Source organism: Squalius cephalus (assembly GCF_949319135.1).
Source record: "Squalius cephalus genome assembly, chromosome: 21".
NCBI classification, from domain to species: Eukaryota; Metazoa; Chordata; class Actinopteri; order Cypriniformes; family Leuciscidae; genus Squalius; species Squalius cephalus.
The window spans coordinates 31,995,877-32,020,782 of NC_137142.1; the positions used below are offsets into that span (position 1 = coordinate 31,995,877).

The window sequence follows — 24,906 nt, forward strand, 5'->3', positions numbered from 1 at the left end:
TCCTTCGAAGATTTGATGGCGTGAACCTCGCAAACTATCCAATAACAAGTTCTTCCTTGGCAGTGCTTATTGTAGCAGCCTGAGAATATGTAGATGCAACATTTGTCCCAGCTGACTGGTAAAAAGCTTGCAATTTTCAGAAAGTGCTCGTCAGATTGCAGATATATATATATATAATTGATGTTTGTAAATGGTGTGCATGTGCTTATACCTTCTGTGAGGCTAAATACTCCATGCCACGGGCTACTTGATAAGTGCAGGAGATCAGATCTTTGAAGGTGAGAGGCTCATCTGATACTCGGGCTATATCATACGAGTACTCCATTCCTGGGGGCCGCCGGGCCCTCAAATACTCCCGAAGGTTACCCTTAGATGCATACTCTACTATGACATATAATGGACCTGAGAGCGAGAGAGAGAGAGAGAGAGAGAGAGAGAGAGAGCGAGAAAGAGAGAGAGAGGTGTTGTCAGAGATCCCACTGTCATTCACACAGGTGAGAACCCTGTAAAGCCTGACAGATGAAATCATAAGCAGAAAAATCGTATTTTTGACAGGTTTATTGAACCTTTTGACGAAATATAAAAAAAGTAATAAAAAGTTTGCATATGTGTTTTTTTGTAGAGTATCATATTTGATACATCAGGCTTTTATTGCTCATATTGTATGATAAAGTGAGAATATGAAGCTCACACTCGAGGAGGAAAAACACCAAAGGGCCAGAACTGACCAAAAATATGCAATTTGGTGGAGTTGCTGATATTTATATGGCCAAAAAGAAAGAGGAAATTATGATAATGTGAGATCTACTTACATAAAATGCATATACATATCATTTGTCACTCTATATCTCCCAATAATTCTTCAGCAGATATTTAAAGGCTTAGTTTTATGATCACAGCTCTGTAGTTTTTATTGTGGTGGCAAAACATATAATGCAATACAATGATGATTAAGAGATGAACAAATAAACGTTCCTCAAAACCCTGATGGATCATATTTAAGACTCATTATATTTCTAAAAAATGATGTATGAATAATCAAGTAAGCCTAAGTTGCTTCAGTCCAGTTAGGTGTTCATCTTGAAATAGTGCTAACAATATAAAAGTTATTCTAATGTTTACTTTAAATAGATCTCACAGCAAAAACACATGTGAACCGAGACCTGAATGATCTTAAAAGCCTTTTACTTGCTAAAAAAAAAGTATGAACTATTCTTCAAAAGGAGTGTAGAAGATTATGTACATCAGGCTTTTCAGCAAAGTTGTGATCATGTTGATAATTGAAAGTATCAGATATGATACAGTAAGCTAGGGTTAAAACGAATCCCTCACCGTCCTGTGTACACGCTCCCAACAGATTGATGATGTTCTTGTGCCGGCCAATCATCTTCATCATCTCCATCTCTGACACCAGGTCAGAAAGATCTTTCTCTGTTGCATCATCTAGAAAGGTTAAAAAAAGAAAGAAAATTTACATTTAAAATTCATTTTGTGTCCACTTAACAAATCTAATAATCCACTTAATAAATCCTGTTAGTTTTTCCCTGTTTTCTGCGCACTAAAGCCCACAAGTGAGACTGTACGGCTGTGTTCTCATTTTAACACTAGCATACTACATACTTGACAGTATATACTGTATTCTGTAAACTACACCTAAAAAATAGTATGCGAAACAGAACAATGATAAATGTTTAAAAACGGAATGGTGTCTTAAACTGGGAAATAAAAATGTTTATTTTGTATTTTTAATCAGTTTTTATTTTTTGTGATAATATCTTAATTTTTGGCATTTAAATTCATAATAATGAAAATGAAAAAAAAAAAGTCACTGGAAATGAAAGGTCGACGCAATTGCTCAGTGTTTTGAATGTATACTGTAGTATGAGTAGTATGCAGGTGTGTCACACATGCCAACACTCCCTGTGTGAGTAGTTTGGCTGGACTGTCTGTCTGTGTCCCAGTGTAACTGTCTGTCTGTGTGGTTTAGTGTTACACTGAAGAGCCGCCACACAGCTCTCCTTTCATTGCCTCACAATTAAAAAGCGTTTCTTCCATTTAGAGTAATTACCTTAGAGACAGTGGCCTTTTCATTATCTGCCTGCTGATCACTGGAGCGAACCTGACACAATCCACTGACCGCCATTCCTGTCTTATCTTACTCCAGTTTCTTCTCTAAGAATGCTGGACACTCTTCCTTCCAGACTAGAATCATGAACGTTTCAAAGCCTTCTCTAAAAATGGTGTTTTCATGAACTGAGATTCTGTTCAATATTTTACAGTGGGCCAAAAAATATTTACATGCTTAACAGGTTTTATATATATATATATAGGTATATATATATATATATATATATATATATATATATATATATATACTCAGTTTTCATTTTAGTTTAAGTTTTAGTAGTTTTGTAATGCGCTTCTGGTAAAACTTTAGTTTAGGGTCCAATTCTCACTATTAACTAGTTGCTTATTAGCATGCATAAGGATACTGTCTGTTTATTAGTACTTATAAAGCACATATTAATGCCTTATTCTGCATGATCATATTCTACATCTCTTAATCTGACCCAATACCTAAACTTAAAGGGATAGTTCACCCAAAAATGAAAATTCTGTCAGTAATTACTCACCCTCATGTTGTTCCAACCCCGTAAGACCTTCGTTCATCTTCGGAACACAAATTAAGATATTTTTGATTAAATCAGAGAGCTGTCTCACTCCTCCATAGGCTTCTAAGGGACTGAAACTTGCTGGCCCAGAAAATGTATTAAAGAGATCGTTAATATAGTCCAAGTGACTCTAGTGGCTCAATCTTAAGTTTATAAAGCGACGAGAATACTTTTTGTGTGCAAAAACAAACAAAAATAACGACTTTATTCCACTTTTCATTTCCTTCTTTCTGGGCCTCGGGTCTTTTCACATAGTGTTTAAGCGTAGCGCGTCTGTGTTGTACGTCACCACGTATCACACATGACCAGCGTCGGCCAATAGTGAGCCTACGTGGTGACGTAGAACACAGACGCGCTACGCTTAAACACTATGTGAAAAGACCCGAGGCCCAGAGAGAAGGAAATGAAAAGTGGAATAAAGTCGTTATTTTTGTTTGTTTTTGCGCACAAAAAGTATTCTCGTCGCTTTATAAACTTAAGATTGAGCCACTGGAGTCACTTGGACTATATTAACGATGTCTTTAATACATTTTCTGGGCCAGCAAGTTTCAGTCCCTTAGAAGCCTATGGAGGAGTTAGACAACTCTCTGATTTAATCAAAAATATCTTAATTTGTGTTCCGAAGATGAACGAATGTCTTACGGGGTTGGAACAACATGAGGGTGGGTAATTACTGACAGAATTTTCATTTTTGGGTGAACTAACCCTTTAACTACCTTACTAACTATTAATAAGCATTAATTAGGAGTTTATTGAGGCAAAAGTCATAGTTAATAGTGAGAATTGGACCATAAACTAAAGTTATTAGTTTTTGTAATTATTTCTATGTAGCATTAATTTATTTTTAAGTTTTAGTTTAATTCCATTCATTTTTTAGTACTTTAACGTAAACTTACTTTATTTGTTAGTTTCCATTCATTTTTTAAGTTTAAGTTTTTCATCTAGTAATTATATTTTACTTTATCTTTATTTCATTTATGAAAACTATTTGTCATAGATTTCTCCTTCTTTGTTCTGTGGAAAGCGGAAGATATATTAAAGTATGCATCAACTCTTTTTGCTCGTACAATGAAAGTCAATGGGGTCCAAAACAACACCGGACCCCACTGACACTCACCGTACGGCCAAAACAAAAAAACACATAGACATTCTTAAAAATATCTTCTTTTGCGTTCCACAGAAGACGTCATAAGGATTTGTTAAAACATCAGTGAATAATGGCAGAATGTACATTTCTGAGTGAACTATCCCTAAGTTTCTAAAAGTTTTCCGGGGCCATAATTAAGCCAGGTGTAAGCGGTGAACAGGCTCTTGTTTCAAGTGTTTTCTGCACTGCAGCCCTGCCCCCTCAGCTCTTTCTCCATCCTTTAAAACTTCTTTTGAGACGCTTGCTCCCTCCCTCCCCCACTCTCTTTTCTTTCTTTCTTTGTGCAGGTGAAGAGCGAGAGCTGTGCAGCTGGAGAGCGCCGGGTCAGCTATGCGGCCTCTTGACCCGAGCTCTACCAACATCACTCAGCACCAACAAATAACCCCGCGCAGGCCTCTACAGTAAAGACCTCGTCTCACACTTTCTCCCCGTCTCAACATATGCACATTCTCAGATCATAACAATACATTGTCTGGTTCATTTGTTCGTTTTTAAAATGTGCACCCAATCAAAACACTATTAGCTTATGTCAAGTCGTTTTTATATCGATCTGGATTTTTGATATTTGGCCAATTTGTGATAATTGTGTCTAGAAGTGTCAGCTCCAAAATCACTCCAAATAAACATCAATATACAATCACATTTATTATGTCTAAAACATTACAAAAAAAGTTATTGCTAAGGTACAATTAAATGTTAATTAAATTGACAAAATATTTAGCATATTATGTGTGAAAATTTTATATATATATAATTTATTTTACTCATTTATACTATTTATAATATTCAAATGATATAATATATACATATACCTATATAATAGAATATATACATATATAATAAATATAAAATGTATTTATACATATAATTTACACACTTATTTACACATTTAGAAATATAAATATATATATACATATATACAGTATATATACAGTATATATATATAAAATTTAATTACATATATATTATTTAATTGCATATATAATTAAATATATATTCATTCATTATTTAATTCATTAAATTAATCAGATACTGATATCTGGAGCTCAAAATGTCAGATGGTCAGTGTATGTATTTATATATGGATCCCTGATGTTCTGAATCATAAATGCTGGTAAACAAGTGTGATGATGATGATGATGATGCTTCAGGGAGTGTCTTTGCGTGTTGCTGGGATCATAACACACTGCTGTTTTTGTTGAAAAATGTCCAGGTTTTTTACTGATATTTTAGCCTCATATGGTCCATATGACAATATTATTCTGTCTGTGTTGTGCTGTGCCTGTCAGTTTGGTGTTTTTGTAAAACTTTTTAGCTGTTTTAGTAAATGCCTTGTCTGGACAGGCACACATTATTAGAGCTTTCTTGACATGTTTGCTTACCTTCATCTTCGAACACTTTGCTTTTCTTTGAACACCCCACTCTGTCTTCTGCATTAAACAGTCTAAAAGAGCCGAGTTGTTCTGCAGAAGATCACATGTGCATTTTATCTGTCTGCTGAGCTGGTGTGATTTGTAACCTGTATCTGCTGGGCTTTGATCTTTCACTTATGTACCATCCATATCTGAACTAGTAGTTTTGTGATTCACAACATCAGAGAGGTAGCTCCCTTGTAAAAAGCCATTCGAACCATTTGAAAGGTGGCGCCCACATCAATTTATGAGCTGATGAGGTTAAATGTCAAGTAATTCCCACCATCCCACATTTGATGAAACCATTAGTGGAGAAAAGTTCTCAAATAAATTAAAATAAATGCTAAAATGGTCCAGTTGCACACAAACTCAAATTCTGCAAAGGCCTAGATGAATAACAACACTCAGATACTGTTCACATGCAAGCAAACTAAGGGTAAATGTTGACTGAGGATGCTCAACAGGGTGCAACTTACTTTTCAGCATCTTGACAGCCACCGTCACGGCCTCTTTAGGTTTGTCCTTGTCGATGCCGAGAGCTTCAGCCATCACAACCTGCCCAAAGCAGCCCTCGCCAAGCGGTTTCCCCAGAGTTAACCTGCACAAACAAACCAAAGACCACAAACATTACAGAGAAACTCAGATGTTATTTATGCTCATTTACAGACTCACTTCAACCCATCCAGACACACGTTTTCAGTCACCATGCACCATGTTCACTAGGTTTGGAGACATCGCCAAAGTCTGTCTCTATTCATCAAATGCAAGCATTCACGACATTTAACCGTATATATCAGAGTTGCGTGTCCATGTGTTGGCGCGCTGTTGTGTTTACTTAACTCGTAGGTGTTAAGTGGATGCCCTTTGCCTTCCATTGCAAAGCTTACATTAGACATTAGCGAGTGTGACAGCTGAATATCTGGCTGGGAGAGCTAGAGTTACGCTCCTCTGGGGTGAGTAACAATATGCCTTTGGGGATTTAGAGACTTTCTTAGAGTGTGTAAGAGAGGGATGGATACCAGGGTTAACACTTGACTAGCGTGCTCTGGTCAAGTGCAAAAAAGATTAGAGCATGTATTATATAAGAGAGTGTTGTAACTTATCCATCAATTAGGAGACTCCCACCTTTTTTTAAAGGGGTAAAGTGTATTATTACACTTGTTCAACCAAACAGGTAGTCCTAAAAAAAAAATGTCGTTGTCAAGTGATCAAAACCACTGTAATTCTGTTAAGTGCCGACTTGCTACAGAAATTTTCTCTGTTAAGTTTTGTCAAGTCAAACATCTACGCACATTCACCTAGCCATCAAAATTTTGACTTAGCATTGAAAATTCACAAATAGAATTACCATAATTTCCATGTAAATAACATGTGTTTTTTTTGCAATCAGTCCATATTATTTTATTTATGGTTTTACAGCATTAAAAGGCTCATTACAGCATTACTTATTTTAAAGCCGTCATGGATCGCATCTGAGGATTGTATGTTTGTTCAGGGCATTTGACTGCAGATTATTTAGTAAACGAGGCACAGTTCGCAAAGAAACTTTTGTTTGAAAGATGAATTAGCCAACTGTACTGGATCTGACAGCAGCTGCAACACAAACCCTAAAATTCATAATGCTTTGTCTGTAAATGACTTACTCACGTGGCCATTGATACTGTTTTCTATGCAATGACGTAAGCCAATCATAACAGTGGCCGTTTACTAACAAGCTTTAAAGGCCTTAAAGAGCCCTTAAAAACTGATCATTGTTTTTTGTGTGTGTGTGCAAAAACCTTTATTAACATTATAAGGGAACCTTAAGGAACATATTAAAATAATAAAAATAATCATGTCATAACCATAGTTATTTTTTGCAAGGACATAGATTTTAAATTATATTTAGGTTTTATCTGATTTATCCAACTTTTGAGGCCTTTTTTTCAGCAAATTTGTTCCCTAATTAGATCTAGTTTGGAAATAAACACACCCTGACACATGAAAACACAATCCCACACGTTTCATCTTCATCCCTCACGGTCACTGTGACATTCGACCTCTTGCCCTGCCATTGGCCCTCGGTCAACCTTTGATTGGCAGGTGCTGGGTCTGTCCCCGGCCCCCTCCACCGCTGGGCTATGTAAACATTCACACCCGCACCAGGGCCCGGGGCCGATCTGTGGCTATGATAACACAATCCCCCTCTGTGCCGTACGGTCAATGGCGGTCTCTGTCTACTCCAGCCCACCACAGATAATCAATGTTATGTTTATCCTCCATGCCGGCCGCTAACGCTAACATTCCTCAGTTTTCTGCATGCCATGCGCCCCGGGGCACGTCATGCGGGGATGAGGAAAAAAACTGAATGAGTTAACTAACTCAATAGCTTAAACTTTGTGCTAAGAGCGGATTGTAGGAATGCACTAAGTCCAGCTAATATCAAATAAATTAAAAAATGGTTTCTAATAAATCTTTTCTTTCATAGATCTTGCGTTCCTCACAAAAATACAGTACATGTCTTAGCTTGTCTGCCCAAGAGCAACAATTCCTTTAGTGGGTGGGAAGAAAAAAGTCCATAAAATGGTGCCTCCCTTCACCTATAGAATACCAATATTAGGTCATTAGCTGTGTACATGAAAGGACTCTTATCTTCTGTATGATGGACATAATAATCCTGCAGAAGAAATGAGTGACTCAACCTGTATTTGTTGAGTTTCCACCATTAATTTAATAAATAAAAGACTTGGTTATAGTTTGGAGTTGAATAATAACATGTTAAACTCTTCCTGTCTCTCAAACTGCTTACAAATCATCCTTGAGACAATCAAAGTACAAATAGACTCCTTTTTAACCACCATGTTTGTGACAGATTGCTTAAACAGGCTTTCTTAGTCATTAATTCGAAATCTGTAAGGTTTTGGCAACATGATAGTGGACCCATTGTAAATCTCCAAGTGATGCCGGAAGCATTTCGTAAATATTAAGCATGGCAATTAAACATTAATCTGTGAGTCTGAGTTTTTCTGGTTCTGTATGTCTAGTCGTACGGTCAGTGTGTGCTATCAGGTTCATAACAGAACATATCAACATCCAAACCAAAAGCTGCTCAAATCTTCCAGAAGAATTTGACAAATATCCATTTCATTTCTGCAAGAATAATGGTCTACTAATGGAATAAGGATAACGCACGGAGGCCTGTGTTGTGTTATGAATGATTGATTGTACATTGTGCCTGCATAAGTCACAGGTTAATAATTAGACATAATGGGATTGTGAGTGTATGAGAAGATTAGTTTCACATCACAATGATTTATAAGTGAAAAAGATGCAAGATTATACTTTGAATTTAATAAAGGTGTAAATGCTCACTTGTCTCTTGAGAACTCCCAGCGCGGGTCCTCAGGGAGGTCATACTCTGGGATGGGGTCGTCGTGGGCGGAGCTACGGCGAGTGGTGATTCTGACCAATGGCGTGCTAGAGCTCATGGAGGAGCTGGAGTCAGAAGACACCTGTAAGGGGAAAGACGGATGGCTGATCACCTGAGTCTTGGAGACAGAACTATACACTATTCACAGCTACATGTGTGTATGTGTGTGTTTGCGTACATTTAGCCGCTTAACATCATCATTATAGCATGTAAAATCCTCATTATAGTAAGCTGTGGCTATGACGATGCAAATCAAAGCACAAAATATAAGGAATCAGGCTCTATTCAAATAACTTTACCTAAAAGCCATGCAGTTCATATGGTTAGGTTTCTCAACATCTCATACATTTGTAAAAAATATGTGAGAAATTTCATTTTTCAAATAATGTTTCCAACTTACCACCATATAGAATACCTTCAACTTCTCAACAAAAGAATTTGACATGTTATTCAGTAACATTTACGTTATCATACAAAGTTACCACTGTACTAAACTTAAATGAACTACAACTTTTAATCTAGAATACTATAATATATATTTTTAATTATCTAAGTCTTAATTATTTTTATACAATATATGATATATATCATGTATAAGTTAACATGGTAAATTATATATATATATACACTCTTAGAAGAAAATGTTCTATATAGAACCTTAAAGGGTTCTGTCAGGTGCTTCATATATAGAACCTTTTAGAGGTTCCCATCATGGGATCATTTTAAGGACTTTTTTAAGTTAATTTTGTTTTAATACATTTTTTATGACATTTTATGAATTAAGCAGCTTGTAAACATACCTTCTCAGAAGAAAAAAATGGACCCATTAAACGAGAGTATTTTGCAATAATTTAAGATATTTCTTCTTATAGAGAAACTTTTTTGGTTCTATATAGAATCCCATTTAACCTTTTTTTCTGAGAGTGTACTTTAAAATGTGTACTCTGGTGCAATTACTCTCAATTGTGCATTGTCCCTGTAAAAATGAAGTAAAGTAAGTAAAATAATAGGTTGATTCGAATCACTAAACATAAACCTGCCCTTACAAAACCAACTAACTACATCATTCCTATATTAGTGTGAGTGTATGTGTGTATAAGATTTCTAGAACTCTTTATCTACTTTCTGTTACCTGGCGGCGCAGAGGGATCTGTTTGGTCAGCTTGTGCACTGCCGGCTGACTCCCGAAATCAGGCTTCTTAGCCGACGTCCTCATTCGGCAAACCACCACGATCACCACCATACAGGCGATGAGAAAGACGCCTATGCAGTAGATGGCGATCTCCACGTAGTCGGGAGGGTAGTCTGTCTCGATGGCGTCTGGCTCGGCTGTAGAGTAGCGAGAAGGATCGGAGAGAATTGGACTAAGACGTGAGGCAACAAACCAAAAGGGATTTAAGGCACTCCTGAAGTGAGGATAACTGCACCAGAAACCTTAATGTTGGACACAGCACAGATTTAAGATGCTTATGAAGGACATTAAGGTTCCAAGGCAAGAGGAAAAAGAGGAAAAGGTGTAGGTGACTAAGGAATTACAGGATGAACCAACACACACACACACATTTGACACACCAATCACTTTTCACACTCTGACTCTATAACAATAAAAATGTCTACAAATATCTTTCCTTCCAAGGTTGTAGCAATAAATAACTAATAAAAGACACTCTGGCAAAAAATTCTATTTAGATGTTCCTCTACCTTAGTTCAGGAAACTTTTCATTTAAATATCAACTTCAGTAAGAGTACAAAGCTATAAAATGAATGTGAACAGCAGTTCAGATCATGGTCTTGTCTTAGGAGAAAAATCTGAGACCTAAGCCTTAATTAGATCTCCATTTAATAACGGAGATATTGGAGAGATCTTTATTTCCATCACAGCATATTTCCTGACACTCAGTGGCCCCTGCGAACATACACATGCTTACAAAATGGTTTGCATATGACCACAGTATTGAAGTACTTCCTGACACTTGAGGTCCTTCAGAAATACACACTACATGGATACAATCGCACACACACACACACACACACACAGATTTCCATCTGTCTGACCGCAGACCAGTAAGTGGTGCCATTTGCGGTCAAAGATTTTGTCTGTTTCCTTGTCAGGAAATGGACTCTTAATAAAATGCAACGCTGTTGCATTATGCATGTTAGCGTGCACACTTGACGCTGCCTTGTACATGACGACAGATAGCCATTGTGTTTCTAAAACTATGAAACAGTTCACTAATATTTAGTTAAACCTGGCCAAAATTTGTGAACATGTAGTAAATGATCTAGAGTCCGTCACATTAAGATACACACTCAACACACACACACACACACACACACACACACACACACACACACACACACACACACACACACACACACACACACACACATACTGTGGTTGTAAGTGGCTCTAATAACTAAGAAAGTCCAGCATTTGAGAAGGCAAGCAAATCTTGAGACTTTCTATAGAGAACAAAGCAGTTATTAGAGCTGAAATAGAAAAAGACTTCGAAACAGATCACCTAAAAATCAACATTTTATCATCATTAACACTCTCATGTGTTTTTTGACTCTTTCTTCAATACAGAACTTAATCCCCTCTTATCATTCACACTTGCACAAATTCTTTCATTATCTGGAAAAAAATGTGTTCCACTGAAGAAAGTCAGTCATACATTAAACAACATGGAAGAGAGTAAATAATGACAGAATTTTAATTTCAGATGAACTATTCCTTCAAAACAAGTCTTTCCAAACATGCAACCAGTGAAATGTTAGTTGGGAAGAGAATTTTTATAAATAAGGATCTCGAGACACTTGGATGCTGTTTTATATATTTTTAAATATTATTTCATATCTCTTACATTTGATGCCCAAATAAATTAAAATGTTGAACAAATTAAACGTAGAAAAATGGCTGAATGGGTTATTATCGTTAACTAAAACTAAAATCTGTTACCTATAACAAAATAAACCTTAACTGAAACCAATATATATAATAAAAATAACTAAAATTAATCTTCATGTGGTGCTCAAAAATGACTGAATTATTTAATTTTTATTTCAATGAAATTAATGTACTATTTTAGTGCAATAATGCGATAAATCTTGAGAGCTTTGGAGAACAGACTTAAGTTTGGTCTCTTTACAAAGACAATCACTTGGCAAATTATTGCTGAAGTGAAAAATATTTGAAAAAGTGAACTTAAAAAAAGTTATAGAATTTTACGTTTATTGTTATGAACTTTTTTCATAACAAAATCCGTGATTTTTTTTTTTTTAATGTTCACGTAGCAAGTGTACAATTCCATAAATAAAAACAAAAAACAAACGTAAAATGTTTTGGTCAAAAATGATCAAAGAGCACCACTGTAAGTGAAAACAGAATCTCTAAAAAATATAATCTAATTCAAAATATTAACAATAACTACAATAGTGCATTGTAGATACTAAAGTAACACCGTCCAAAGTGCCTCATGTTTCCTCTCAAAGAACGTTGGCGCGATATCAACCAACGTGACTTCGACAAAAAAGAAGTGTGTGTACAGAAGCAGTAGAAGAGGAGTGTATACCTGGAAGCACCGTCAACCAAGCAGTGTGATAGGAGATCCCAATAGAGTTACCCGCCAAGCATGTATACTCGCCCGCATCCTCGAAAGTTACATTAGGCAGGTAGAGCACCTCGATCTCTTTGTCCGTAGTGTTCACACCTGCCGTCTGAGAGAAACAGCAGGAGAAGAGGAAGATGGAGATGATGGAAGGGAGATACAAGAAAGGATGGAAGTGGAGGAAAGAAAGAAGAAAAGAAACAAATCAGACCCAAAATACCAAGAAGAGAAAAGGAGATGTTCAATGTTGTATTTCCCCATCTACGCATTACAGAAATGGTAGATGTTCCACTTCGTTAGAGAAGATTATCAAACAGAAACAGCAGGAAAAAAAAAACACCATAAACGTAGATCGAAATGAAGGTCGAAAACCTCTGAACCCAACACAGGTGAACCCACCAGATCCTCAAGGGTCCATGCAAACACAAGTGAAGAAACATGGAAAACAAGCCACTGCCTTTCGGAAAGAAAGATTAGAGTGAGAAACTAAAGAAAAGTGATAAAGGAAAGGGAAAAACAGACATGGGAAACATGTCATTGACACAGAACAGGAAGGCAGAGGCAAGGACAGACCAAAGGCTTGTTTCCATGTCTGATTGGCTGGATGGCACCAGGAAAGATCCACCAAAAAAAATAAATAAGGAAAATAATACACCAGACCACACCACAACGGCTCAGCGAAAATCCCAGGATCACCAGGACGACAAAAAAACAACCCAAAACACCAGCAGAGGGGGAAGGGGCGCCGGGGAATCAACGTCTCGTTCTTGGTTTTACCTGGTAGGACAGTGAGCCAACCGGACTGGCTGACCTGACCAATATAATTGGACACTTGGCACGTATATTCACCAGAGTCCTCTTCTGTAACATTGGTGAGCAAGAGCACTTCCACGTCCGAGCTGTTTATGCCCGAGCGCTAGAAGGTGCCGCGCACAGGGACAAAAACACACATATGGGAGCTTGTTACAATCTCTCGTACTCTTTGGGAAGGATAGGAGAGCGGAAAAGGAGGGAGCACCACCCATTACATGGCATGAGAAAAACAAGGATATCTGCTGTATGAATAGTCTTTCGTTTTTGCATCTTCTCATTCTTTTTAAAAGAATTTAGCCGCATCAAAACATCTGAAAATAAAAGCATTCTTGTTTCCGAGAAAAGTGAAAGCCAAATCAGATTGTTTTAAACATGAAAGCCAAGCCTACCTTTAACACGCGGACATAGGGGAGTCCATCGGGGCCGTAGCGGCTGCCGTTCTTCACAATGTGCTGCAGCCACTGGATGTGAGGCTGAGCGTCACTGTAAACTTTACAGACGAACCTTGCGTCCCCTCCGACATGAACAGTGATGTTGGCCGGCAGGCCTGCCTGAAGAATGGGCCGGTGAGGAGAGCGTTCTGATGACAACGAAGAAGAATGAGCATTATTATATGAATATTTACCATGTACGCTACTGTTTAAAAGTTTAGGGTCAGTTACATTTTTCTCAAAAAAATAAGTCTCTTATGCTCACCAAGGCTGTGTTTGTGTGATCAGAAATTCAGTAAAAACAGGAATATTGTGAAATATTATTACAATTTAAAAGAAGTGTTTTCTATCTCAGTATATTTTAAACTGTAATTTATTCCTGTGATGCAAAGCTGAATTTTCAGCATCATTAGTCCAGTCTTCAGTCACATGATATTCTAATATGCTGATTTGCTGCTGAAGAAAACTGCACTTGAGATTATTTTCAATGTTGATAACAGTTGCGCTGCTTAATAATTTTGTGCAAAAGAACAGCATTTATTTGTAATGTTAAATCGATTTATCGCGATTAATCGCATCTAAAATAAAAGTTTGTATGTAAATGTGTGTATCTATACATCTATATATGTGTGTATATTTATATATATATACACACACACACACACACACACACACACACACACACACACACACACACATATATACTATATATTTAAAAACTTTTATGTTCGATGCAATTAATCGCGATTAATCGATTTGACAGCACTATTATAAATGTCTTTAGTACTGTCACTTTTGATCAATTTAATGCATTCTTGCTGAATAAAAGTATTAATTAATTTTTTTAATCTTACTGATACCAAACTTTTGAATGGCAGTGTATGTACCAATTTGATTCTGACTGAACATTAACAATAAAGAGGTCAACTCGCAACAGCACAACAAACACAATACCCCAAAAAATATTTACTCACTAAAGTTTGAAACAGCTTTCAATTCCCATGTCAAGTTAGGAACCTTACACGCTTTTGGAACAGAACATAATTATATTCATCTTTTTTTCTAAACTTTTATTACAAATCAGAAAAATCAAAAAAGACATTGAAGGTATACGTGAACATTTGGCATTCAGATCCCCACACCTACTGTCCTATCAGGCTGCTGTTAAGACTTCACAAAACAGAGGCTGTTGCATTATCTCAGCAGATAAGGACTGAGCAAACACAGATGAAGAAAGGCAAAGTGGGGGAAAAATAAGACAGATGTCCAGTGTCCACCGTATATCAGCTGCGGTTCCGGGTGTATCAGGAACATTCTCGTTTGTCATTTCGTTCCCTTTTTCCTACTTAGATATGATCAGATATGATTTTTGATTCCCAAAAGGTCACAATGATGAGTAAACTAAAGTTAAAATTAAATTAAAGTTAAAACACTTGGTAGTGAGGTTTTCAATTATTAGGACACTCACTTTTCCTTGTGGAGACATTTTTTGGTCCCCATGCAGAAAACAGCTTATAAATCATACAAAGTGATGTTTTTTGAAAATGTAAAAATGTAGTTTTCTGTGATGGGTTGGTTTAGGGGTAGGGTTAGTTTAAGGGGACAGACTATACAGTTTGTACAGTATAACAATCATTATGTCTATGGAAAGTCCCCATGAAACATGAAAACACAACGTGTTTAACATAAGCTTTTTGTTAGAAGTTTTTATTTGAAGTAAGTTTTAGTAATTTTCTTTGTCATTTGTCAAAATGTGTCCTTGTCATTCCTTGGCAACTAGCTGAAATAAAATAAGTTTATGTATATATTTTATTGTTATGTGAATATTTTATTTCAGTTAACGTTTATTTTATTTCAAAACAAAAATGGTTTTAGTTTTGGTTAACTATAATAATCCTGAGTAAGGACCTCACGGATAGAGTAAGGAATCACGTTTTCCAAAGAAGAAAAAAATCAGAAACTAAACAGACTAAACCACATTACTAACACACCTCATTGTCTTCACAACACAACATTACTGACGCCCTGTAATTCTGACGCGTCTCCTGGTTACCCCGACACACACAGACACACAGGCATGATGTCACACAGGAGAAGTGGAGAGGTCAACCTTCACAGACATGCAGCGAAGGTTTACGGGGGATGTAAGAGGATTTAGGACTGAGGGGCACAAGAGGGGGCACAAGAAAAGCTCAAAACAATGAGCAGAAAGAGAAAAAAGAGAGGGCTGGGGTTAAAGGGATGCAGAGTATAAAAGATGCCCAACAGATGGGCAGTGAAAAGAAAAGACAGACAGATGAAGAAGAACAGATGAGAAACAAAAAGTTAGAGAGGCAAACTTTGCTCACACACAGAGATCTATACCAAATATCCAAGTCAGACAGAAAGTATTCCTTTGGAGTGGCTAGCAAGTGTTTTAGATTGATTGTGTGTTACGTTATAGCAAAGACACTTGCTAGTAGCCACTTGTGCACTACCCTAACCAAGATGCTTTTTAGAAACCAGTTTGTCAGATCATGCTCCAAAAACCCATTGAGTCAGCCCACAAGTTGAGCCAAGTGCCAACCGCTTGCCCACATTCTCCACCAAATCACAATCGATCGATTGCATCACTAGCCAGGCATTTACAGGCTGATCTGGCATCCCGAAGCGAGACTGTTGAACTCTGGGTAACCTGCTGACTTAGCATACGCGGGAGGAGTTGCGGCGTGCGATTGGCTGAGAGAGAAATCAGGGTGGAGATGCACCGAGTTACTAGGTCTGGATGGTTTGAAACATGCCAATCGGTAGAGATTGTGCTGTATGCTTCATAATGCAGATGTGTTTACGTGGCTGTCAGTGTAAAGAACCACTTTATATGATCTACACATTAACAAGACTGACAAAAAGTAATTAAGTTAATAATAGTTAGTGTAAATAGCCTCTGTCAACAAGGCGGGCTCTTTGCACTTAGCGTAAATACACACTGTTTACTAAAATGAGTGAACTAATTAGTAAGCCATGAGAACTAATCCTCATTAGAAATTGTTTTATTTTTTCCCCTGCATGTCATGTACTGTTAATAAGACTTTAAATTACTGTGACCAGATTTTAGTACCAACATGCTATGAGTGGCAGTGGATGGTGACTGGGAGTCCTAAACTTAAATAAGTACATAATGTGCACAAATTGGTAAAAGGGGGTATTGTTGGAAATTATCTACAGTTGAAGTTTCTGCGCTGGATTCTGGCTGACATCCACAGTAAACAGCAATAATTAGTGTCTTTTTGGCTCTTTCAAGTGTCAGCGCTTTGTACTTTGTCCAGCTTTGAAATGCAGGCCAGTTCAGACTGGCGTAACTTTCATTGACCTGTTCGAAGGGTCAGCGAGGCTCCAATTCCGGCACAGGGAAAATGTTTTCGCTCTCCCAACCTTCGTTTTCTCATCTTGTCATTTTCATTTACTTCCCAGGTATGCTAGTCTGACATTAAAGTGAAAAACAACAGAAAAACAGCATAATCCCTTTCCTCTGCCTCTTTTCTCTCCTGCGTTTTCTGTGATGAGAGTATTAGACTGAGTCAGACACAAAAGGGCTTTACAGCCCTGCAATAAAACAGAAAAGAAAAACAGAGACCTTCTGAAAGACTGCTTTTACTTAACCCAGAACAGGGGCCCTAAATAGGGAGCATATATATGTGTGTGTGCGCCTTTGTCCTTGCGTGTCTGCGTTCTGTTCATGGGTGTGTGCATGCAAAAATATAGCTTGGTTCTGAGGTTGGAGATGGCAGCTCTACTCAAACAACTAGTGCAGACAGCTATGAAAATTAACCCTTCCAAGTCTTTTAAAGCTACAAGACAGCTTTGTGTGAAACAATATTCACAATGTTATTTTAACTGCATTTTTGATCAAATAAACGCAGCCATGGTAAGCATAGTGTACCATAGTGTAAACGCTCACGTGGTCGAATGCGTTCAGACACAAAAGACCGTCTACTCTCCGTCTACTGACCTAATGAGTAAACATTATGGGAAGCGCGCTAGCCAGACGGGTTTTAAACTGTCAGCTGAAGACACAAGTTGGGTTTGAAGATGAATAACATACCAGGCACATTGTTCTCTCACCATTCCTGATTTCTAACACACACACACAGCGTTCGGCTGGTCTTGCGGCTGTCAGAGCAGAAACTAAAGCTGATGTCTCCGTGTGTTTTTCTGTCAGCGTATGCATTCATATGTAAATTACAAAAGCTTATTTTGTCCAAAGATCTGAAAAAGTTCATGCATTTACCCGCCCATAGACTCTCCCCTCGAAGAAATGATTGAAAGTGGACAAATGAGACAGGTGTAAACGGGAATGTGTCTTCCTCGTCTACTTGTGATCCGATCGACCAAAATGCATCTTAATACCAGGTGTAAACCGGGCCTAAGATTCCTTTCATGCCCTGTATACCAGTATCCAAAAATGGTCAACACACATGTCCGTAAACAAGACTCACCCACTACATCCAGCGTGTAGGTGTGATTGATGGATCCATAGGCGTTATCCACCAGGCAGGTGTAGTTTCCTTTATCAGAGGGAACGACACTCTCCATGATTAGAGTCCAGTGCTGGAGCCGGACCTGAACAGGAAAAAGAAAAAAATCAAAAACAAACTTCCTGCATAGAACAACAGCACACATTCAGAACAGTTAAGTGACTTGTTTACGTAAATCGTATTTGGGTACATTATCTGGCGGACACACAAACACATATATTCTCCAATCGAATTCATCTCAAACAAAACTCCAGGAGGCTATCCTCAATTTCACACTTGTGTGTGACGACTTACAAAACGGAGGGCAAATCTGACAGGAGCACTGACAGAACAAACAGGAGAGAGAGAGAAATTGGCCCAGAAGACGAGGGTTTTTCGAGCGAGAGCACCATGGGAAAAGTAATATCGCCGTGCCGACAGACGAGCGAGCTCCCCCCCCCCCCCCCCCCCCCCCTCAGGAATTCAGCTCTCGTGACTGCAGACCACAAAATCCAGTGTCTCTTCCATGGAGACTTTCACTCCACAACTCTACCCGAACCCTCTGCCTTTTGAGACCCAACAAATTATGACAAAATAAGGGTTCATTTACCTCAGGCACTAGTTTATGTACGTTATCCAATGATTAATTTATTTTATGAAACATTTGATATCTTAGGGTGTGTTCACACTTGTAGTTTGGTTGGCTTGGTTCGTCTGGTCAAAACAAAACAAAAACATTTAGTCTTGGTCCGCTTAGCGTTCAAATTGGCATTTTTAACACCGAACCTAAAGGCATAGGATACGTTCAAACCTGATTGGTCGGCATTTATGACATAGGCTATATTTCGAGAGAGAACTTACCGAACATCCAAAACAATGCTGTGTTCAGGGCTAAATGTGCTCGTTGTATGTGCGTAGCTGCACCAGAGTTTGTTTGGAAGCGGACAGAGATAAATCTTTTCAGCGGTCTCGTCTGCTTGTTTGGTACGCACTAGACTTCGGATTGGCAGCGTACAGAGAACAGAGAACATTAAGGGAGCAATTGCACTAGAGTACGTTTTAATCGAACCAAACAAGCCAAGTGTGAACACACTTTTTTTTTTTACACTAAAACTGTAGTCTAGGTGAAGGGTGGTGACATCATTTTTTTTGTATAATGAATTATTGCAATAATTGCTTTATGTTTCCAAAGCATTTATTTTGAAAGTTATTATTGTTATTAAAAATAATTCATATTTAATATATTCATATTTAAAAGGTAATTCAAGTCTGGATTATCAAATGAACCAGTTCATGGTCCTATAGTCAGACACTGAGCTCATATCTGAGTCTTCAGATCAATCGAGCGTGAGCAGCTCAATCATTAGTGACCTTCTGTGTGGAACAGCTGTGTTTTCAGAGACGAAAGTGCAAACAGACACTGATCGGGGTACATCGGCCAATCGCCACACATCTATTACACTTTAACCAAGAGTCAGTGCTTCACCAACTGTTTTACACTGACAATTCTGACTCATGCAAATCTGCCTATACAAAAAGGGTACCTATTTCTAAAAGCACTTTCATTTTTAAAAAGCACTAGTATTTAAGACTTATTAAATGTACATGTCGAAGACCATGCAATGAGGTCCAATTCTCATATAGCACTAGTGAAGATCTCTCACCTTGTAGCCGCCCATGCGATCCTCCTGTCTGAAGGGTTTTGCGTTTTTCAGCCAGCGCATTTTGGGCTTGGGGTTTCCTGCTGCAGCGCACCGAAACTTCACAGTGTTGGCAGCCGGGACGGCGTGCAGCTTCTTCTCCATCTTCTCTGGAAAGGTCCAAAATGGCGCCCCTGCAGGCAAGAAGGAGCAATTACAACCAACCATTTACATCATCCAAATATCACCAAGAATCACGCTTGTAGTGCACTATATATTTTCTTTGATGTCAGTGTCTAAGCCTTTAAGATTACATGCAGCTTTGATATGCATCACATAAAACCTCCATGCAAACTGGAGGTTTTTATTATCTACACCCCCTCTCTTATCTGCTTTCAGCAGTTCATAAATCATCCCCTGACATCTACTGTGTTTTCTATATCTATGTTTATGGAAAAACTCAAGATCAAAGCCAAAAACAGTAGCTTTTGGCTTATATAGTTGACTGAAGAAGACATTAGTTTGTTTTTAGCATTCTGGAGTTCTGAAGATCATCATTAGGGCCTTACAATTAATCAGTATAAAATCTAAATTGCAATATGAACGTGTGGGACTGTTAAACCAATTAGTTTGTTTTTAGCATTCTGGAGTTCTGAAGATCATCATTAGGGCCTTACAATTAATCAGTATAAAATCTAAATTGCAATATGAACGTGTGGGACTGTTAAACCAAAAAAGGCAGCGATTTAAATAAATACAATTTATTTAAAAAATATTACAATTATTGTACTGTGATTGTTGTCCAAATCGCACTTGTAATGCGCTGACAAAGCATTTGTGTCACATGTAAATTATTTTTTGCCTGTGCATTTAATGCATCTAAAACTATTTAAAAAATTACGTTAATCGTTAACTTAAAAATTAAAAAAATATTAAATAAAATATGATATAAATGTTATATAAATTGTATAAATAAATGAAATTATTTTTTTAAATAAAAAATTTGAAACTGAAATAAATTCTAAGTAAAAAGAGCTAACCAAAATTACTAAAACATAAAATAAACAAAAATGTATTCGAAATATTAATAAATGTTATACATAATACCAAATAACACTGACACAAAGAAATGCATTGAAATGGCAAATCAATAAAGTAAAACAATCAAAATTCATTTTGATCCAACCTAAATATCCCATCAGAACTAGATCATTGCCAAGAGAGAGAGAAAGCAGGAGGCGCCTGAAACTCAGCAAGGGGAAACAGGAAGCCATGACCACGGATGTAAATCGAAACAGTTATTCACACTCGCAGCACTGCATGACTGCACCGCCCATCTGCTTAAGAGAACCCTGCAACTCACAGTGAGCGGCTTAAATAAAAACATATTCCCGTTCGCTCTGGAAATACACAAGAGAAAAGGAGAATAAAACAAGTCGGTCCAAAAACACAGTGGCTTGCCAAGAAGGAACTGGACCATCACATCCAATTTCATTTGTTCGACAGATAGCCAACCGGAAGGTTGCAAACGACTTGATATGAGACGTGTAAACAGACATCTTCCCTTCAGCACGAAGGCACGCTAATTGGTTTTCATCTCAACCCTTCTCTTCAACGTCTATCTCTCCGTCTGTTTTCTTTCCTCACCACCCAACTTTTTCATCTCATCTCATGGGAATTCTTTCGTAACGGTCATTCTCTTTGACCTCGGCGCCCTGACAGACAGCAGACTACATATCTGTAAGCCTGACTCCTTTTAACTTTGTTAACGGTTCAGGTTTGAAGATGGGAATGACCCTCAGACATTGGGGTGGTAGGGTCGGATGTCCTGGGAAGCCCCAAGACAGGTGACCTCCAGTGACAGATGGCCTGACCACTGAACCTTTATTGACATTTTTCTTCAAAAACTCTTGGAATCTGGAAGGGACTATCAACAAATACCACCGTTATCTGCAAAGATCAGTCAGTAAACTGAAACATTGAGACATCCCAGCAGCTAATTCCATCAAGAAAGAAAAAACATTTAGTCTTTAAACAATCCCAGTGTTGTCTACTCCAACACACATTGTCTGAGAGCAACACATCTCACAAATAAAGGAAACTTTCTCGTGAGAGGGGGAAAAAATGTGTGTTTTTGAGACTGCTGTTGTTGAGGCCCCATTGCACAGAAATATCAAAGAGTTCTGAGTGGTTCAGCTGGGCATAAATCCAACCCACTGAGCCCGAAACCGCCCCAAGCACAATGCTAAACACCCCTCCATCTCAACCCCAATTCCCCAACACACCCACCTCAACTCCACTCGTACACGGCCAAAGGCCAGACCTCCAAAGCTTACACAGAAAAGTGTTGGTGCAGATCCAAACCAGAGCCCATTAGCTGAAAGACCTCGCTCCACCCCTCTTTCCAACAACCCTCTTTAATATTTAGTTTTGCACAACTCAAAACAGATTTTGTTGGGTATGCCACTCGTTTCAACAGTGGAAATGTAGTCAATTTCCTTTCCTCATCTGTCACAGCTTCCCCTTTGCATAAGGTTCTCAAAAAATATGAAGCAATTAGAGATAACCATGACAAAAAGACAAGGAAATGAGTTAGCATTTTTTAACTTCAAAGTCAATGGGTGATTTCAATGGGTTTGGGCCTGAAAAAAGGTCTCAGCAATATCCCACTCTTTTTTTAAGCTTTTCGTGTCGTTAAAAATGTTTTTGTAATGTCGTTGGGGACATTAAACGTCATCAAGTAACAAGTAAACTCATCTACTCAATAGTCAGCCTTGTGATTATAGTAGTTTGTGTGATTAGGTGCCTAACTTTACTTCTGGAGATTGTATTTAGGCTTCAAAATACAAAATTCCTTGCAGCACTCTATTGATTAACAAGGCTTTTAACATCTTCGGAATTTCTCCTTTGTCTAAACTTCATTAATATTCTACCTCAGGTCTTTCCATTTTGCCATTCTCCAAATGGAGCTCAATCCAAAACACATCTCTTAGCAGTTAAATTACAGACAGGCCCCTGATGGACTAGCTACCTGAGAAGGGGAGGACGCAAAGACTCAAAGGAAAAAGAAAAGAGGGCCTGGAATTCTGGGAATGTGTCTGTGCTGGAATTGCTTGATGACATAATTAACATCAGACTCCGCTGCAGTCTGCCTCAGTGAATGTAGCAAAAAAACGAATATCTTCATTAATTAAAAAAAAAAACGCCAAACATGTTGAATCTACAGCTAGCACTTTTTTATTTTCTCTAAAAATCATAGGAAATAAAAGTGCATTTCACATAGTACTTTTTGGCAACTGGTGATTGGCCCTCAGTCCCGATACTCACGCATTTGTTCGCCGTCCGCCCCAACATCGTCCGATCGCTCCGTGTCGTCCTCATCGTCACCGGATGAGATGGCATCTGCAGAGAGTACCGGGAATACTGTAACCTTGCTTTGTTTCCCCTGCCGTCACAACACCCTCACATCTATGCGAACTACCATTATTCAATTATTAGCTATTTTTGACACATTAATACAATCTGTCTCATTTCGAAGTCTGTGCACTCCAAAGTTCGCATTTGTTGGCCAGATAAGTCAATGGTGTCTCATTTCAGAAAAGTAACCACTATAAAATTGACTCGTGAGGTGTAAATTACTGTATTTTCATTTCTTTGTAATATAAATCGAAATGAGACACACCAATAGTAACTACAGCATTGAACACGCCATTTTGCAGTCAAATGAAACGCAATATCTTAGATACAGTATATATATGATATTGAGTTTCAGTTAAATAAAATAAATCTTTTGTTGAAATTTCAGAAAGATTTTAAAAAGTTACTCTGAGATACGATTGTGATCAGAGCTGATATGAATGCTAGCTGGTAACATTCAAACAATGTAATGTGACGTGTTAAAACAGACAAAATGTTTGTATAACACAACAACAAAAGGAGTAAAACAAAAGCAAACAACAGGCATTTCAACTAATATGTTCTTAATACTCAATTTACAGAGCCAATGAATGTCGTAAAAACAATAAAGACAAATACGAAACGTGCAAAGGACGTGCAAAGTCAACTTAAAGATTACATCTTCCACCTCACTGCATTGTAAAGTGAGCAACGAACCTTAAAAATGCAATGAAAATAAGACAAACAGAATTATAGCGCCATTCAATTTCAGGCAGAGACGGAGTACGAAAACTCATCTGCGAATATAAAAAGTCTTATTCTGCAGATGGCGCCACCTGTGGTAGACAAGCGTCTCACCTGTAACGTTTACGATGAAGCAAAGCGCGTCGCTGGCCTTTGAGCCCGCGACACTGCACGCATACAGGCCCGAGTCCTTAGGGGTGGCGTCGCGGATCTGTAGCCACTCCTGATCTATGAGCGTGCGGTTGTCAGGGCCCAGCGAGGAGCCGTCTTTGGTCCAGATGATGGCGGCCGCCTCGGGCAGCGGGCAGTTGAGCTTGAGCAGTTCACCCGGGTGCACCGAGCACAGGGTGGGCTTAGAGTTTTGGTTTTTGGTTGGAGGCTCTGCAGAGCGAAGAGGAAAAGAGAGGAGGGCAGGAGGAAAGGGGTGATAGGGTGCACAGAGAAAGAGAAAGACAAAGAGCAAGAGTGTAAGACGAAAAACACGTCACCAAAATAACATCCCTAGAGTGACTAGTGAGAGTGTGAAAAGGAGGCTTCAGATCATCAATTATATAATAGCTCACCCAAAAGTATAAGTCTATCCCAAATAAAGACACCCCAGAGTGTCCCATTAGCTGTGAACTGTGTACACAGAGCGTTTCTGGAAGCATGCAGCTGTACCAGTGGGAAAGAGGGCGGCATTAGCAGTGCGTTGACATGAAAGAGGTACCAGTTGAGAAATAGGACTCAATATTTGTTCATTTCATAAACAGAGACTTGGGTTTTCCTTTCCCTGTCATTTCAACCCCGACCTCACACATTAGAATTAAGCCATTATTGCCGATTACATTATTCTCTCTATATATATATATTTGTGTGTGTGTGTGTGTGTGTGTGTGTGTGTGTGTGTGTGTGTGTGTGTACTTGTACAACTATCTTTGTGAGGACCAGTTTGAGTGTTAGACCATTGGAGGACCATTGGATTGTGAGGACAAAGAGAGTAAAGTGTGGACATTTTGGCCGGTCCTCACTTTCTGAGACCCCTTTAAAGGCCTGTTTGAGGGTCAAGACTTGTTTTTAGGGATAAGGTTATAATTAGGTTAAGGGTCGGTTTAGGGTAAGGGTTCGGGTTAGGCACTTAGTTGTGATGGGTAAGGTTAGG

General features: G+C 38.3%; 1 protein-coding gene across 3 annotated transcripts in view; it reads right to left on the reverse strand.

Annotated features, from left to right (window-relative positions):
• Window positions 1-24,906, reverse strand: part of fgfr2 (fibroblast growth factor receptor 2) — a 48,575-nt gene that overhangs the window by 11,478 nt on the left and 12,191 nt on the right. Inside the window, exons 3-14 of one of the 3 annotated variants that reach the window (XM_079856029.1) lie at window positions 23,880-24,146; window positions 22,953-23,027; window positions 19,650-19,819; window positions 17,968-18,091; window positions 13,451-13,641; window positions 12,213-12,357; window positions 9,773-9,969; window positions 8,583-8,722; window positions 5,708-5,829; window positions 5,202-5,282; window positions 1,333-1,443; window positions 212-402 (exon numbers count right to left, since the gene is read on the reverse strand). In XM_079856029.1, the coding sequence (XP_079712155.1) occupies window positions 212-402; window positions 1,333-1,443; window positions 5,202-5,282; window positions 5,708-5,829; window positions 8,583-8,722; window positions 9,773-9,969; window positions 12,213-12,357; window positions 13,451-13,641; window positions 17,968-18,091; window positions 19,650-19,819; window positions 22,953-23,027; window positions 23,880-24,146 (1,814 nt within the window). Of the gene's footprint in view, window positions 1-211; window positions 403-1,332; window positions 1,444-5,201; window positions 5,283-5,707; window positions 5,830-8,582; window positions 8,723-9,772; window positions 9,970-12,212; window positions 12,358-13,025; window positions 13,165-13,450; window positions 13,642-17,967; window positions 18,092-19,649; window positions 19,820-22,952; window positions 23,028-23,879; window positions 24,147-24,906 lie in introns of all 3 variants that reach the window. The other 2 variants (XM_079856030.1, XM_079856031.1) reach the window with 2 other exon arrangements.